The following is an 18,072-nucleotide window of genomic DNA, read 5'->3' as shown; positions in this document are numbered from 1 at the left end:
TCCAATGAACACTCATGATCGATCTCCTTTAGAATGGACTGGTTGGGTCTCCTTGCAGTCCAAGGAACTCTCAAGAGTCTAAAAGTCATCACACAATAGACTTTTACTATAGTCTTAATTAAAATATTTTTATCATTCATGTTTTCAATAATATTATTTTAGTGATTAAATGCATTTTCCCAACTGTATATTTATTCCTATTAAAATTCATATATTCCAATTTGACCCATTCCTCCATCTATCTGTAATCTTTTAAATTTGTCTGATCTTGGCTGATTGTGTTCTTTTACCACCTCCTTTGAGAATTTTATAAGAATTTTCCTTATAGTTTTATTCACATCATTCAGATAAATATTGATCAGCATAAGGCTAAGAACATGTCCATGTATCATGACATTAGAGAGCTCCCTTCATTTTATTATTCCTTCCTCTTTTCCATATGATAACCCAACATCTCTGATCTGTACCTAAAGTAGTGAAAGTATTTATCAAACATTGCTGAAATTCAGGTGTATCTTATCAAGGGCATTTGAACCTGATTCTGACACTGTTAAAAATAAAATTATACCTGATGTAATAAGTTTGTTTTCAATATATGCTGCTCCTTGGTGATTATTTCTTTTCTTAATGCTACCAAAAGTCCTTAAAATATTTCCCTAAGTTATTGAAGACCAGTGTTAAGGTTAAGGCACTTTGGTTAATAGAATATTCTTTCAGTTATTGAAAACAAGATACTTATTAGATTATTTCCAGTGGTATCATGACTTGCTTTCTCTGTGATTTTGAAGATCAATCAATAAATGGGTACATCTTTCCTTTTTTTAATTGCAGTATATGAAACAAAAATTCCATTTTCTTTATATTGACAGCTTATCTAAGTCTCAGTTCATTTGAAGTTTTAGACTCTGATCATGTTTCTATAGATTTGTTTCACATCACATATGCACCCTGTGTCATGGATTCTCCTTTTATTAAATCCAAGGAAGGGAAAATTATTTTAAATGATGACAAACAATGATATGTGAATTATATATGAAAAAGGATAAGGGGGAAAACCAATATATATATATATATATATTGATTTGACTTGAGGGCTTTTAAACTTCATGATTCTGCAAATAAACTTTATTTGTGAAAGAGTTTGGCTACTCAGATTTGAAAAATACATTTAAAAAATTTTTTCTATTCTTCTAGAGGGGTAAAAGAATAAGTACTAGTAGAAAAAGAATTGTTGCATGTACCATTTCATTCTACTTCTATTATTTTCTTATAAGGAGATTGTAAGTGTGAGATCTTGAAGAAAGAAACAGTCCATTTCTATCACTGAATTAGAATTTGAATTGATTTTTAACATATGATGAATTACATTGTTAAGAGGGAGAGACCGAATGTGGTTACCAAAATAGAACAAAATTCATACAAGTAAAAGGATACCAGAATGATAATATGGCATGAAGAAGATTGATGGACAAATTTGAGATTGAAAAGCTTTTGAAATTGTTAAGATTTGGTTGCAAAACAGTAGTCTACATTTTTCTGTCATACTTTGTTTAGTGGAAAGAATTGACCCCAAATGAAAATGAAACAGCATTACTTAAAATATTGCCATTCTTTGGTAATGTGTTACTGTGTATTACTATAATTATTCTTGATAACCTTAAGAAAAATTTCTAAATACAGAGAGAATAGGTAAGCTCAAAAGTAGCTACCTATTTGTCTTTCTGGCAAAAAGTAGTACTTTTGTCATGTAAGAACTTAAAATAATGTTATGTAAAAGTTATTAGGGAAGGATTTTTTAGAGCAGAATAAAAATTGAGATTAATTCCAGGACCAGATAATACCAAGTACCTAACACAAACATTAAAAATATTTCCTTGCGTAATGAGTCACTGCATAGAGACTGTGTTTTCAAAAAATAATATAGAGGACATATAAAATTTAAAAGATAAAAAGAAATTCAAGGATTTTTAATTAAGTATGTCTATTATATGGTACAGAAATTTGTTCATAAAATTGTGAATGCAGGGGACTAGGACACATATCCAAGTATTCCTTCTAAATTGTACGGTAAAAGAGGTTTTGACAACTGGACAGTTAAGGCAAGGGGACTATGAAAAAAATCTGTTTAGAAATGTTATCACCTATCATATATTAGAGAATTTTTGTGAGTTTTCTCCCCTTGGATGAAGGTACTACTATTCCCAAGAACTAGAAATAAGTACTAAAAGGTTTAGAGGAAAGATATGACATCAAAACTGTTGAGTATGTTGTGTCTGTAAGATTTCCCAGGGCAAAAGAGCTCAGTTAATAATGGTCATGAGTGTTACATAAATTAATATCTATAAAGAGTATAAAATAATGGCAAATATGATAAACACTATACAAGTATTCAATAAACAAATATACAGAACCAAATCCCAGAAAAGAGATCTACCTGAGAACACACACACACACATATATATATATGTGTGTGTGTGAATATATATTTTTATATATTCACAAATATATTTACAAATTACAAATATATTTATGATTCACAAATATATATATATATACACACACACACATATAAATATATGTGTCTAATCAAAATTTAGATCAGTGAATCTTCAAAATTTAGACCAGTGGTTCTCATCAATATCCTGGGAAGGGTTTTTCAAATACAAGCATATGTCTTTCCTAAAATTCTGATTTTTTTTTCCTGTAGCAGTGTGATAGTTCCCCACGAATGTCTGTCCTTCTCTTCTTCTTTGGTTACAGACCCGCCATTTTACTCCAGGAAGTAAAGTCCATAGCACAAAGGCTGCATTTCTTGCCCTCTCAGTTCTAGTTGTGGGAAGTCAATGAGATGTGAACAGAAGTTATTGGAAGGGCCTCTAGGAAAGTTCCTTAAGACAACATGGCCTGTACCCTTTTATCATTTTATCCTTTCCTCCATCTTGCTGACTGAAGTATAGATATGATATTTGATGCTCAAGTAGTTATCTGTACCAATCCTGAATGGACTGTGAAGAAAGAGATAACACAGTATCAATTATTAAATCATTCCCAACCAGTTTACAGAGATTGTATAGTTTACATCTGAGAGTGCCTCTGCTCTCCACAGAGCTCCTTATCAGTATGCTACTTATTATCCTTTCCACACATAATTTTAAGGCTTGTGATAATTCTGGCCTCAGTTATTTCTTCCTGTTTTACTGTATTTTAGTGTTCTGTGAAATAATTTTGTCCCTCCTTTCTTACAGTCTTCCTTCAGGCTTTCTGAAGGAAAGCTTCTTGCTTCTTTTGTTTATTCTTATTTCTTCTCCCTTTGGATTCCTTTGTCATGTCACCCTCCTGACAGATCCCCTTCCCCATCCCCTCAATCTCTGTTAGAACATTGTCTTAAGTATATCATCAGCTCTTAATAGGAGGGCTGTTTATCAGAATCATACGTAATGGAACTCTTTTCATCTTTTCTAAACCCTGCCTACCTCACAGGTTTTGCTGTTGTTTTTTAAAATAAAAGTCAATCATGATAATATATTATAATACATGTGAGAGTTCTTTGAGAACTCTAAAACATATATGAGATATTATCATTGTTGTCATTGCTTTTATTTTGTTTCCACAGAGTATATATTCTCCTGTTGATTTAAAATATTCTACTGAACAGAGAAAACATGTTTCTTCTATTTTATATGAATTAAAAGCAAGAAAACCAAGATATCTCATTCAAAAAGGTTAGTTTTATGAATTTTTAAATTATATTTTATGAACAATTTATGATGAAGAGCAATTATATTTGTTAAACATTGGGCATGTTAATTTGAACTATAAATATGACTCCATGAAATATATGTTGAGACTTCTAGATAAAATATCTATATCTCATTTAGTATTTTATAAATATATATATATGTATTCAGAAAGTTGTTTCATGGATATGAAAGCCCTGATTTTGACTTGAAGTTGGGAATTAGAAATAAGTATTATCATCAAGAAGGACTCTCTCAGTGGATCAGCAGTAAGAATCTATCTACAATGCAGGAGACGCAGAAGATGTAGATTTGATCCCTGGGTCAGGAAGATCCCCTGAAGGAGGGAGGGCATGGCAACCCACTCCAGTATTCTTGTTAGGAAAATCCCATGGAAGAGGAGCCTGGCAGACTACAGTCCGTGGAGTTGCAAAGAGTCGGACACACTGAGCAACTGAAAACACACACACACATATTAGCAAGAACCATATTGAAATTTTTGTTACTGTATGATTGTGTCAGCATGGTACATCCTTCAAGAAATCTGTCAATTATCAGATTAATATAAATCATTTAAATTAAAAATGATATAAAATGTCTTTCAGACTTTGAAGATAATTATTTCTTATTACACAAAAACATCTTAATAACATTTTGGTCATCATATCCGCACATTCATGCTAAGTCACCTTAATCATGTCTGACTCTTTGCCACCGTATGGACTGTAGCCCACCAGGCTCCTCTGTCCATGGGTTTCTCCAGTCAAGAATACTGGAATGGGTTGCCATGCCATCGTCTAGTGGATCTTCCCAACCCAGGGATCGAACTCTCATCTATGTCTCCTGCATTAGCAAGTGAGTTCTTTACCCCTAGCACAACCATCATATGTGTACTTGTTTTTATTTTGCTTTTGCAGAATTTTTTTGATAAAATGTTGTATTCTAAGCAGATGACATTACTTTCTTTATCTCTTTCACAGAAGACTAATAAAACCAGTTCTGTAAAATAATTAGAAGACCTTATAATTTTTCTCAGAATTTCTCTTCAGTTCAGTTCAGTAGCTCAGTTGTGACTGACTCTTTGTGACCCCATGGACTGCAGCACGCCAGGCCTCCACCTCCATCACCAACTCCAGGGGTTTTTACAAACTCATGTCAATTGAGTTGGTGATGACATCCAACCATCACATCCTCTGTCGTCCCCTTTCTCCTTCTGCCTTAAATCTTCCCCAGCATCAGGGTCTTTTCCAATGAGTCAGCTCTTCTCATCAGTGGCCAAATATTGGAGCTTCAGCTTCAACATCAGTTCTTCTAGTGAACACTCAGGATTGATCTCCATTAGGATGGACTGGTTGGATCTCCTTGCAGTCCAAGGGACTCAAAAGAGTCTTCTCTAACACCACAGTTCAAAAGCATCAATTCTTCAGTGCTCAGCTTTCTTTATAGTCCAACTCTCACATCCATACATGAATACTGGAAAACCATAGCCTTGACTAGACAGACCTTTGTTAGCAAAGCAATGTCTCTGCTTTTTAATATGCTGTCTAGCTTGGTCATAACTTTCCTTCCAAGGAATAAGCATCTTTTTTTCATGGGTGCAGTTACCATCTGCAGTGATTATGGTGCCACCAAAAATAAAGTCTGAGACTGTTTCCACTGTTTCCCCATCTATTTGCCATGAAGTGATGGGACCAGATGCCATGATCTTTGTTTTCTGAATGTTGAGCTTTAAGCCAACTTTTTCACTCTCCTCTTTCACTTTCATCAAGAGGCTCTTTAGTTCTTCTTCACTTTCTGCCATAAGGGTAGTGTCATCTGCATAGCTGAGGTTATCGATATTACTCCCGGCAATCTTGATTCCAGCTTTTGCTTCCTCTAGGCCAGTGTTTCTCATGATGTACACTGCATATAAGTTAAATAAGCAGGGTGACAATATACAGCCTTGACATACTCCTTTTCCTATTTGGAACCAGTCTGTTGTTCCATGTCTAACTGTTGCTTCCTGACCTGCATACAGGTTTCTCAAGAGGCAGGTCAGGTGGTCTGGTATTCCCATCTCTTTCAGAATTTTCCACAGTTTATTGTGATCCACACAGTCAAAAGCTTTGGCATAGTCATTAAAGTAGAAATAGATGGTTCTCTGGAACTCTTTTGCTTTTTCAATGATCCAGTGGATGTTGGCAATTTGATCTCTTGTTCTTCTGCCTTTCTAAAAGCAGTTTGAGCACTTGGAAGTTCACGGTTCACGTATAATTAAAGCCTGTCTTGGAGAATTTTTGAACATTACTTTACTAGCATGTGAGATGAGTGCAATTGTGCAGTAGTTTGAGCATTCTTTGGCATTGCCTGTCTTTGCAATTGGAATGAAAAGTGACCTTTTCCAGTCCTGTGGTCACTGCTGAATTTTCCAAATTTGCTGGCATATTGAGTGCAGACTTTCACAGAATCATCTTTTAGGATTTGAAATAGCTCACCTGGAATTCCATCACCTGCATTAGCTTTGTTCGTAGTAATGCTTCCTAGGGCCCACTTGACGTCACATTCCAGGATGTCTGGCTCTAGGTGAGTGATCACACCATCATAATTATCTGGGTCATGGGGATGTTTTTTGTACAGTTCTTCTGTGTATTCTTGCCACCTCTTCTTAATATCTTCTGCTTCTGTTAGGTCCATACCATTTCTGTCCTTATTGAGCCCTTCTTTGCATGAAACGTTCCCTTGGTATCTCTAATTTTCTTGAAGAGATTTCTAGTCTTTCCCATTCTATTGTTTTCCTCTATTTCTTTGCATTGATCACTGAGAAAGGCTTTCTTATCTCTCCTTGCTATTCTTTGGAACAATGCATTCAAATGCGTACATCTTTCCTTTTCTCCTTTGCTTTTGACTTCTCTTCTTTTCACAGCTATTTGTGAGGCCTCCTCAGACAGCCATTTTGCTTTTTTGCATTTATTTTTTCTTGGGGATGGTCATGATCCCTGTCTCCTGTACAGTGTCACAAACCTACATCCATAGTTCATCAGGTACTGTGTCTATCAGATCTAGTCCCTTAAATCTCTTTCTCACTTCCACTGTATAATCGTAAAGGATTTGATTTAAGCCATACCTGAATGGTCTAGTTGTTTTCCCTACTTTCTTCAATGTGAGTCTGAATTTGGCAATAAAGAATTCATGATCTGAGTCACAGTCAGCTCCCAGTCTTGTTTTCGCTGACTATATGGAACTTCTCCATCTTTGGTTGCAGGGAATATAAACGATCTAAGTGTTGACCATCTGGTGATGTCCATGTGTAGAGTCTTCTCTTGTGTTGTTGGAAGAGGGTGTTTGCTATGACCAGTATGTTCTCTTGGCAAAATTCTATTAGCCTTTGCCCTGCTTCATTCTATATTTCAAGGCGAAATTTGCCTGTTATGCCAGGTGTTTCTTAACTTCCTACTTTGCATCCCAGTCCCCTATAATAAAAAGGACATCTCTTTTGGGTGCTAGCTCTGAAAGGTCTTGTAGGTCTTCATAGAACCATTTATCTTAAGCTTCTTTTGTGTTACTGATCGGGGCATAGACTTGGATTACTGTGTTATTGAATGGTTTGCCTTGGAAATGAACAGAGATAATTCCGTCGTTTTTGAGATTGCATCCAGTATCTCATTTTGGACTCTTGTTGACTATGATGACTACTCCATTTCTTCTGGGATTCTTGCCCACAGTAGTAGAGTTAAGTTCACCCATTCCAGTCCATTTTAGTTCACTGATTTCTAAAATGTCAGCGTTCACTATTGCCTTCTGCTGTTTGACCATTTCCAATTTTCTCTTAAACCCTTTAAAAATTATTATGATAAGAACACTTAGCATTAGGCTTACCCTCTTAACTGATTTTTTAAGTGTACAATACATTTGGCTATAAGCACAGCAGATCCTTCCGAATTTTCCATCTTGTATGACTGGATATGTATAATATCTAAACAGCAGCTCCCCATTTTTCCCTCCCTCCATCCTTTTAATTCTTAAATATTCGATTATTTTTCTTTTTAAAAATTCATGGTTGTGTCTTTATCCTTACTAATTATTTGTCTTCTGTGTACGTGAACTCGTCAAACTCTACCAGATTCTTATTTGTCAGTGGCTTTGTTACTTTATCACTTCTCTATTAAGTTCATGTACTTTATATATTTCCTAAAGCTCTGCATCTTTTATTTAAAAGATTTTATTTATGTTATTTTAATCCAATTATTTAGCTCCTATGTTTACAAGCCAAAATGAAATGAAAGAAATATAGTAGTCCCATGCTCCATACCCACTCACTTTTGTTGCTTCCCAGAGCAATAATCCTTTAATAATTTTTGATGACTCTTCTGTTACTTACTTTCATATTTCCAAGTAATATATTTATACCATTAAAATTTCTTTTTTAATTTTAGATTTTGTGTGCAATTTCTACTGTGAAAGATGGAGATTTAATTATTTATAAATCCTCCCTAATACATATTCTAAACATATCCCCTCCCCTTTTCTCCCAATAGAATTATATGATCACTATTTAGGGATTAATTAATAATTAATATTTTAATTATTATGGCTATATAAATACTTACAGCTGAGTCCCACAATATACTAGACTATGTTTGCCTTCTTATACTATTATTTAAAAACTTGTTTGGAAACCTCATAAGAATCAACTCTCATCAAATACATCCATACATATATATTTTTTCAAGATACTTCTGCTTGAGACATTAATTTGCTAATTAAATCAGGACTACATGCTTTCTAAACTTGCTTTTAACAGCTGTCATCTTGGTCATCACTTCATCTTGGTGCACTCATTCGGTACTGTGATCCTGAGAATTCATTTATCTCATATACTGTGTTATGACCTGTTTCAGTTCAGTTCAGTTCAGTTCAGTTCAGTTCAGTCGCTCAGTCGTGTCCGACTCTCTGCGACCCCATGAACCACAGCACAACAGGCCTCCCTGTCCATCACCAACTCCCGGAGTACACTCAAACTCATGTCCACAGAGTCGGTGATGCCATCCAGCCATCTCATTCTCCGTCGTCCCCTTCTCCTCCCGCCCCCAATCCTTCCCAGCATCAGAGTCTTTTCCAGTGAGTCAACTCGTCGCATGAGGTGGCCAAAGTATTGCAGTTTCAGCTTTAGCATCAGTCCCTCCAATGAACACCCAGGACTGATCTCCTTTAGAATGGACTGGTTGGATCTCCTTGCAGTATAAGGGACTCTCAAGAGTCTTCTCCAACACCACAGTTCAAAAGCATCGATTCTTCGGCAATCAGCTTTCTTCACAGTCCAACTCTCACATCCATACATGACCACGGGAAAAACCATTGCCTTGACTAGACGGACCTTGGTTGGCAAAGTAATGTCTCTGCTTTTTAATATACTATCAAGGTTGGTCGTAACTTTCCTTCAAGGAGCAAGCATCTTTTAATTTCATGGCTGCAATCAGCATCTGCAGTGATTTTGGAGCCCAAAAAAGCAAAGTCTGACACTGTTTCCACTGTTTTTCCATCTATTTCCCATGAAGTGATGGGACCAGATGTCATGATCTTTGTTTTCTGAATGTTGAGCTTTAAATCAACCTTTTCACTCTCCTCTTTCACTTTCATCAAGAGGCTTTTGACCTGTTTACAAGTGTCTATATCTTTTTCCTGGTTTGTTTTCTTATATAATACAATACTTTCTTACTAGTTTACAGAGAAATTATACATTAGAAGTAATTAAAAAAAACCTAAAAGCCTAAACATATTTTTATGCTACATATATATTTGCTAAGTTACTTCAGTCGTGTCTGACTCTGTGTGACCCCACCTGGCTCCCCCGTCCCTGAGATTCTCCAGGCAAGAACACTGGAGTGGGGTGCCATTTCCTTCTCCAAACAATATAAAAATACATATATATTTAATTGATGATTTAACTGTGCAGAATCTTCTTAGTTTTCTCAGAATTGTTTCATTGTCTTCCAGCTTCCAGTGTTACCTTTGAGAAGTCCATTGCCATGTAATTCTTATTCTGATGTGTGTGAACTTCTGTGTGTTGTTTTTGTCTTCGGACTAGAAACATTTAGCAGTTTATCTCTGTACCAGATATTTTGCAATTTCACAGTGATTTGGCTCAAATATCTGTCTGCTTGTGAAGATTTTCTTTTGATGCAATTTATTGTGACTTTTCAATCTGAAAATTTATATCCCTCATTTGTCAGTATTTCTCGTCTATTTAAGCTAATACATATATTAAATATAACACAGAACATACCATTGTAACCATCTTAACTGTACATTAAGCATATTTATATTGTTGTACAACCATCATGACCATCCATCTGCAGGAGCTTTTTATAAACTCTTTCAACTGAAATGCTCTACCCATTGAACACTAGCTTCCAGTCTTCCCATCCTCCCCTTTTCTGGAAATCACCATTCTACTTTCTGTCTCTAGAATTACTATGAGTGTGATTACTACAGGTATTTTTATATAAGTGGAATTATACAACGTCTGCCCTTTATTTACTGGCTAATTTTAATTAGCATAATATCTTTAAAGTTCACCCATGTTGTAACAAAATTGTTTTCCTTTTAAGGTCGAATAATGTTCCATTGTAACAGGTACCATGTTTTTATCCATTCATTTGTCAATTGGCACTTGGGTTGCTTCCACCTTTTAGCTGTTGTGAATAATGCTGCTATGAATGTGGATGTACAGATATCTCTTTGAGACCCTGTTTTCAATTGTTTTTTGTGTATAACCAGAAGTGAAATTTCAGGATGATATAATTTTATTTTTATTTTTTTGAGGAACTACCATACTTATTTCCACAATGATTATACCACTCTACACTCTCAGTATTAGTGCACAAGAATTCCAATTTCTCCACATCCTGACCAACAGATGTTATTTCTGTTGCTGTTGTTGTTAACTGCCATCCTAGTGGTTGTGAAGTCATATCTCATTGTGGCTTTGATTTGCATTTCCATAATCATTAGTTATGTGGAACATTTTTATTGTGTTTATTTATTATTTGTGTATCGTCTTTGGAAAAATATCTATTCACATCATTTGCCCATTTCCTCATTGGTTTGTTTGATATTTGTTGTTGAGTTGTATGATTTATTTATATATATATATTCTAAATATCAATCCCTTATCAGATATGTGATATGTAAATATTTTCCCTCATTCTGTGGATTGCCTATTTTTGATGCATAAAATTTTAATGAAGTTGAGATATTTAGGTTTTTTTGGAATATAATTATTTTGCAATGTTATGTTAGTTTCTGCTATACAACAGTGTGAATTAGCTGTACGTATACATATATCCTCTCCCTGGGTTATTTGTTTTTGTGTGTGTTGTATGTGCTTTTGGTGTTATACCAAAGAAATCATTAAAAATCCTGTCATGAAGTTTTTTGCCCTGTGTCTTCCTCTAAGAGTTTTATAGTTTTAGTCCTTAAATTTAGACTGTTGATCCATTTGGGGTTAATTTTTGCATGCGATGCAAAGTAAGGGTCCAATTTCACTTTTTTGCATATGGAATGCAGTTTTCCCAACATTTTGTTGAAAAGGTTGTCCTTTCCCCATTGAATGGTTTTGATACCCATGTTGAAAGTCTTTTGACCATACCTGCAGGGGTTTACATCTGGGCTCTTCTGTTCCCCTTGATTTGTATGTCTGTCTTTATATCAGAGTCATGCTGTTTTGATTACCAAAGCTTTGCAGTAAGTTTTAAAATGGGGGCTTATATGTGAGAACAAGTGGCTTTTTATATGGATTGCATTGAATTTGTAGATTACTTTAAATAGTAGCCATCAATATTAAATCTTCAAGTTCATAAACGCAGGATGCCTTTCCACTTACTTGTGTCATCTTTAATTTCTTTCAGCAATGCATTAAGGTTTCAATGTACCGTTACCTCACCTCTTTGTTTAAGTTTATTCTACGTATGGTAGTCTTCTTGATGCTATTATAAATGGAATTGTTTTCTTAATTTCCTTTTTGGATTCTTTGAGAATGTGTAGAAAAACAAAAGATACTTGCATTTTGGCTTTGTATTCTGTAATTTTGCTGAATTTGTCTATTAATTCTGACAGGATTTGGGGCATGTCAGAGTGTGTGTGTGTGTTTAAAATCTTAAAGATTTTCTAATTATAAGATTATGTCCTCTATGAAGAGAGATAATTTTATATCTACCATTCTAATTTGCATGTCTTTTAATTCATTTCCTTGCCTAAATGGTCTGGCTAGGACTTCCAGTACTCTGTTAGATACAAGAGACAAAACTAGGCATCCTTGTCTTATTCATGATCTTAGAGGAAATTTTTTCAGTATTTTTTACATTGAATGTGATGTTAGGTATGTTATTTTCGTGTTATTTTCAGTTGCTAAGTTTTGTCTGACTCTTTTGTGACTCAGTGGACTGTAGCACATCAGGATCATTTGTCCATAGGATTTCCCAGGCAAGAATACTGGGGTGGGTGGATTTTTCCTTCTCCAGGGGATCTTCCAACCCAGGAGTCAAATAGCTTCTCCTGCATTGGCAGGTGGATTCTTTACTACTGAGCAGCCAGGGAATCCCTTGTTATTTTCCCATATGATGTAAATTATGTTGAGGTTTGTGCACGCATGCATGCTCAGTCATGTCCGACTGTTTGTGACCCCATGGACTGTAGCCCACCAGGCTCTGCTGTCCATGAGATTTTTCAGGCAAGAATACTGGAGTGGGTGGCTATTTCCTTCTCCAGCTGATCTTCCTAACCCAGGGATCAAACCTGCGTCTCCTGCATTGACAGGTGGATTCTTTATCACTGAGCCAACAGGGAAGACCTTGTTATTACCCTCAGTTCAGTTCAGTTGTTCAGTCATGTCCAACTCTTTGCGACTCCATGGACTGCAGCACACCAGGTTTCCCTGTCCATCACCAACTCCCAGAGCTTTCTCAAACTTAAGTCCGTCGAGTCAGTGGGTGATGTCATCCAACCATCTCATACCCTGTCGTCCCCTTCTCCTCCTGACTTCAATCTTTCCCAGTATCAGGGTCCTTTCCAATGAGTTAGTTCTTCACATCAGGTGGCCTAAGTATTGGCGCTTCAGCTTCAGCATCAGTTCTTCCAATGAATATTCAGGACTGATATCCTTTAGGATTGATCGGTTTGATCTCCTTGCAGTCCAAGGAACTCTCAGGAGTCTTCTCCAATACCACAGTTCACAAGCATCAATTCTTTGGCACTCAGCTTTCTTTATAGTCCAACTCTCACATCCATACATGACTACTGGAAAAACCATAGCTTTGACTAGATGGACCTTGGCCAGCAAAGTAATGTTATTTTCAACTTATGTTGAGGTGTGTGCATGCATGTGTTCTCAGTGATGTCCACCACTTTGTGACCCCATGGACTGTAGCCCACCAGTCTCCTCTGTCTGTGGGATTTTTCAGGCAAGAATACTGGAGTGGGTTTCCTCCTCCAGGGGATATTCCCAACCCAGGGATAGAACCTAACTCTTGTTTGTCTCCTGCATTGACAGACAGATTCTTTATCACTGAGCCACTTTGCAAACAAGGTAGTTTCCTTCTGTTCCCTGTTTGTTGGGTATTTTTTTATCATCAAAGTTTGTTGAATTTTGCCATTTTTTATCCTGCATTTATTGAGATAATTGTATTTTTAAAATTCATTCTGTTAATGTATATTACATTGATTTTCATATATTGTACCATTTTTTGCATTTCAAGAATAATTCCCACTTGGTCTTGATGTGTAATATTTTTAAAATGCTGTTTAATTGAATTTTCTAGTATTTTGTTGAGGATTTTTATATCAATATTCATAAAGTATATTCATTTTCATTATTTCTAATTTCTTTGTGTGGCTTTGGTATAAAACTAATATAACCTCATAGGAGTTAGGAGATAATCCTTCCTCTTCAATTTTTGGAAAGAATTTGAGAAGTATTGTTGTTCTTTTCTTCTTCACTAAGGGAGCCATCTGGTCTTCAGCTTTCTTTGGGAAAATGTTGGGAAGTCTTTGATTAATATTCAGTCTCCTTATGAATTATAGATTCATTTAGAATTTCTGTTTCTTCATGATTCAGTGTTTGTATGTGCATATTTCTAGGAATTTGACCATTCTAAGTTTTCCAATTTATTTGAATATAGCTGTTTATAGTACTCATAATATTTTTTATTTTTGTAATATTGATTAGTCCCCTTGATTTCTGATTTTAGCTATTTGATCCTTATCTATGTTTTTCTCTTAGTCTTTCTAGATAAAGTTTTGCCAATTTTGCTTACCTTTTTGAAGAAGCAAACCCTGTTTTCAGTGTTTTTTTTCTGTTGTTTTTATAATTCTGTTTTGTTATTTCTATGCTAGTATTTATTATTTCCTTTTTTTCTGCTAGCTTTGAGTTTAGTTGATTCTTCTTTTTCTAATTCCATAAGCTATATAGTTTGTTTACTTGCAATCTTTCTTTTTCTGTAATGTGATCACTTACAGCTATATTCTTGCTTCTTGGCACTGATTTTGCTGCATCACATAAGTTTCAGTATACTGTGCATGCATTTTTATTTGCCTCAAGATATTTTATATTTTCCATTGTGATTTCTTCTCTGACTTATTGGCTCTTTAAGAATGTGCCATTTAACTTCCACAGATTTATGAATTTTCCATTTTTCCTTATGCTGTTGATTTTCTCATTCCCTTATGATTTCAAAATACATTTGGTATGATTTCAGTATTTAAAAATTTTTTAAAACTTGTCTTATGGCTTAACATATTGTGTATCCTGGATTGTCCCATTTACACTTGAGAAAAATGTATATTCTGCTGTGGTTGATCGAGTGTTTTGCATATGTCTGTTAGGTCCAACTGATCTACAGTTTTGTTTGAATCTTCTGTTTACTTTTTGATCTCTATTGTTCTATCCTGTATTGAAAGTGAGGCACTGAGTCTCATACCATTTATTTCAGAGATGTTTGTGTCTGCTTTCAATTCTGTAAATGTTTGCATCGTATATTTTGTGCATCTGAAGTTTGACATATGTGTGTTCATAATTATTATTTCTTGGTTAACTCACCCTTTTTTATGTAATGCCTTTATTTTGTTATATAACATCTTTATTATATAATGTCTTTCATGTCTTTATTTTATTATAGAATATCCTTACTTAAGGTCTACTGGTTAAGTGTTAATTTTGTCCAAAATTTACCTTCACAGAAACATCTGGAATAATGTGTGACCAAACATCTGAGTACATGGCCTAAATTGTCACATAAAATTGACTATCAAAGGTAGTTTTACTAAATATAAAATTCCCAGTGGACACCTTTTTTTTTTTAATTTCAGCATTTTAAATATATCATTCCACTGCCTTCTCGATTGTAAAGTTTCTGCTGATGCATCTGCTGGTTGTCTTATTGGAAATCCTTTGTATGCGATGACTCACTTTCTCTTTTGGCTTTCAAATTTCTCACCTCATTTGGGACTTTTGACAGGCTTTTTATTCTGTCTTTCAATGTGAGTCTCATTTTGTTTATCTTCCTTGGCATGCATAGAGCTTCTTTGGTTTGCAAATTCATATATTTCCTCAAATTTGGGAGTTCAGCCAATTTTTTCTTCTAATAAACTTTCTGCTCCTTTCTCTCTTCTCTTTCTGGGAATTCCATAATGAATATATTAGAACATTTTATGGGATTTTATAAGTTTCTTAGTCTCTGTTCACTTATCTTCATTCTCTTTTCATTTTTTTCCTCAGGCTCAATTATTTCAAATGACATCTTTAAATTTTGCTGATCCTGCTTTCTTTTTTAAAGGTCTGTTTTTGAACCCTTCTTGTGAAAGCCAGCTTTCCTGCTGGCTTCAGATGGTAAAGAATCCACCTGCAATGCAGGAGACCTGAGTTCAGTCCCGGGGGTGGGAAGATTCCCTGGAGAAGGGACTGGCAATGCACGCCAGTATTCTTGCTTGGGGATTCCCCATGCACAGAGGAGCCTGGCAGGCTATAGTCCATAGGCTTACAAAGAGTCAGATACGACTGAATGGCTAAGCATTGCACAGTAAACTTTTCAATTTGGTTGTTTTATTTTTCTTCCCTCCCCCAATTCTGTTTCTTTGATTATTTCTTTGCCTTCATTGATATTTTATTCATGGATTGTTTTCCTTATTTCCTTTAGTTCTTTGTCTATATTTTCCTTCATGTCTTTGAGCAAATTTTAAAAGTGTTTTAAAACTTTTGTCCAATAAAGCTGATATGAATGTTTCTTTGGGGAAAGTTTCTGGGTATTTATTTTTTGTCCTTTGAATGGGCCTTGTTTCCCTATTTCCTTTGTATGCCTTGTTGAAAATATGACATTTGTAAAATAGTCACATGTTCCAGTCTTTGTAGACTTGCATGGAAATCTCTTACTAGTTGCTGCTGCTTCTGCTAAGTCGCTTCAGTCGTGTCTGACTCTGTATGACCCCATAGACGGCAGCCCATCAGGCTCCCCCATCCCTGGGATTCTCCAGGCAAGAATACTGGAGAGGGTTGCCATTTCCTTCTCTAATGCATGCAAGTGAAAAGTGAAAGTAAAGTCGCTCAGTTGTGTCCCACTCTTCAGGACCCCGTGGACTGCAGGTTACCAGGCTCCTCCGTCCATGGGATTTTCCAGGCAAGAGTACTGGAGTGGGATGCCTTTGCCTTCTCCCTCTTACTGGTTAGTGAACCCCTTAAACTTGAGTTTAACCCAAGGTGAATATATATTTAAGGTTTTCTTGGGTCTTTTCTGGACATGCATCCTGTCTGGGTCAGTGTATCCCACCTCTCCTACCCTTTTCCCTTGGTAACCTTAAGTTTGTTTTCTATGTCTGTGAGTCTATTCCCGTTTCCTAAATAAGTTCATTTGTGTCATTTTTTTAGATTCCACGTATGAGTTGTATCATTTGCTGTTTGTCTTTCTTTATCTAGCTTGCTTCACTTATGATAATCTCTAGGTCCATCCATTTTGCTACAAATCACATTATTTTATTCTTTTTTATGACTTAGTAATATTACATTATATATAATATTCTAAATATATATAAAAATATACATGCCACATCTACTTTTCAATTCATCTGTTGATGGGCACTTAAGTTGCTTCCATGTCATGACAATTTTAAATAGTACTTCGAGGAACATTGGGTTGGGTGTATCTTTTCAGATTATGTCTTTCTTCAGATCTATGCCTAGGAGTGGGATTGTGGGATCATATAGTAGCTCTATTTTTACTTCATTAAGGATCTTCCATACTATTCTTAGTGGTTTTACCAGTTTACATCCCCATCAACAATGTAGTGGTTTGTTTTTTCTCCACACCATCTTCAGCATTTATTATTTATAGATGTTTTTATGTTGGCTATTCTGACTGGTTTGAGATGATACTTCACTGTAGTTTTGATTTGAACTTCTCAAATAATTGGCAATGTTGAATATCTTTTTAGGTACCATATGGCCATTTGTATGTCTTCTTTGGAGAAATGTCTATTTAGATCTTCTACCCATTTTTTTTTTTGCACTCTAATCCTAGGTTTATTCAACACAATTATTTTATTCTACATAACAAAATGGAAACATCGCATTATCTAAAATGCTGCAAAGTTAAAAAACTCAAAACAGGAAATTAATAATACTGACTGTACAAGAAAAGCCAGAAAAGAATGTACATGTTGCCAAGGTAACCTGTACAACCACCATGAATACCAAAACAACAGGGGGTTTTGTGATGACCTATCAGAGCTGGTTTTCAACTTACTCACCATTTCAGAAAGAAAGGGAGATGTGGGTGTGTTTGTGTGCACATATGTGTATACACATGAGTACATGTGAAAAGAATCATTTTGGGCAGATAACAGGTGGTGTTTGACCCTAGAGATCGGAGGACTCAAACAGGGAAACAGAGCCAGGCTAACAGGAAAGGCAGTTGTGTAAAAACATTCCCTTTCCTGTAGGACTCTGCAGGCCAGCAGGTTAGAGCCTGACCCTACCACCAGAGGAGCCCCAGATCATCTGTGGAATGGCAAAACAAGCTCCCACCTGGAGCTGTAACACCACTTGAAGCCCTCTGTTCATCCCTGCTGACTTTGCCGCTAAACTGACTCTCAGGAACTATAAGTGTGGAATCTTTCTAGCCAGAAAACTAGAGGTCATCCTTATAAGCATGACCCCAAACCAACAACATGCCTGACAGAGGAATCATACTGATAGGGGAAATATCTCAATTGGTTGCTTCACCTTCGAAGCCTGCCCCCAGGTGAGGGATTTTTTTCCTGGCAATACTCCTTCAGCTAGAAAAGTTACAAGAGTGTGTTGGATGGGATATAA

The 18,072-nt window shown here is 35.7% G+C and overlaps 1 protein-coding gene across 1 annotated transcript in view; it reads left to right on the top strand.

Moving 5' to 3' along the window:
* The window catches only part of LRRIQ3 (leucine rich repeats and IQ motif containing 3), a 217,651-nt gene that overhangs the window by 124,820 nt on the left and 74,759 nt on the right, over positions 1-18,072 (top strand). Inside the window, exon 6 of the mRNA XM_055403712.2 lies at positions 3,614-3,722. Within this exon, the coding sequence (XP_055259687.2) occupies positions 3,614-3,722 (109 nt within the window). The remainder of the gene's footprint in view (positions 1-3,613; positions 3,723-18,072) is intronic.

The sequence above is a fragment of the Moschus berezovskii genome, chromosome 4 (assembly GCF_049115385.1).
Source record: "Moschus berezovskii isolate FMDL1 chromosome 4, NW_MosBer_1.0, whole genome shotgun sequence".
In the NCBI taxonomy this organism is placed as follows: domain Eukaryota; kingdom Metazoa; phylum Chordata; class Mammalia; order Artiodactyla; family Moschidae; genus Moschus; species Moschus berezovskii.
This window is presented reverse-complemented; position numbering and strand designations above follow the sequence as displayed.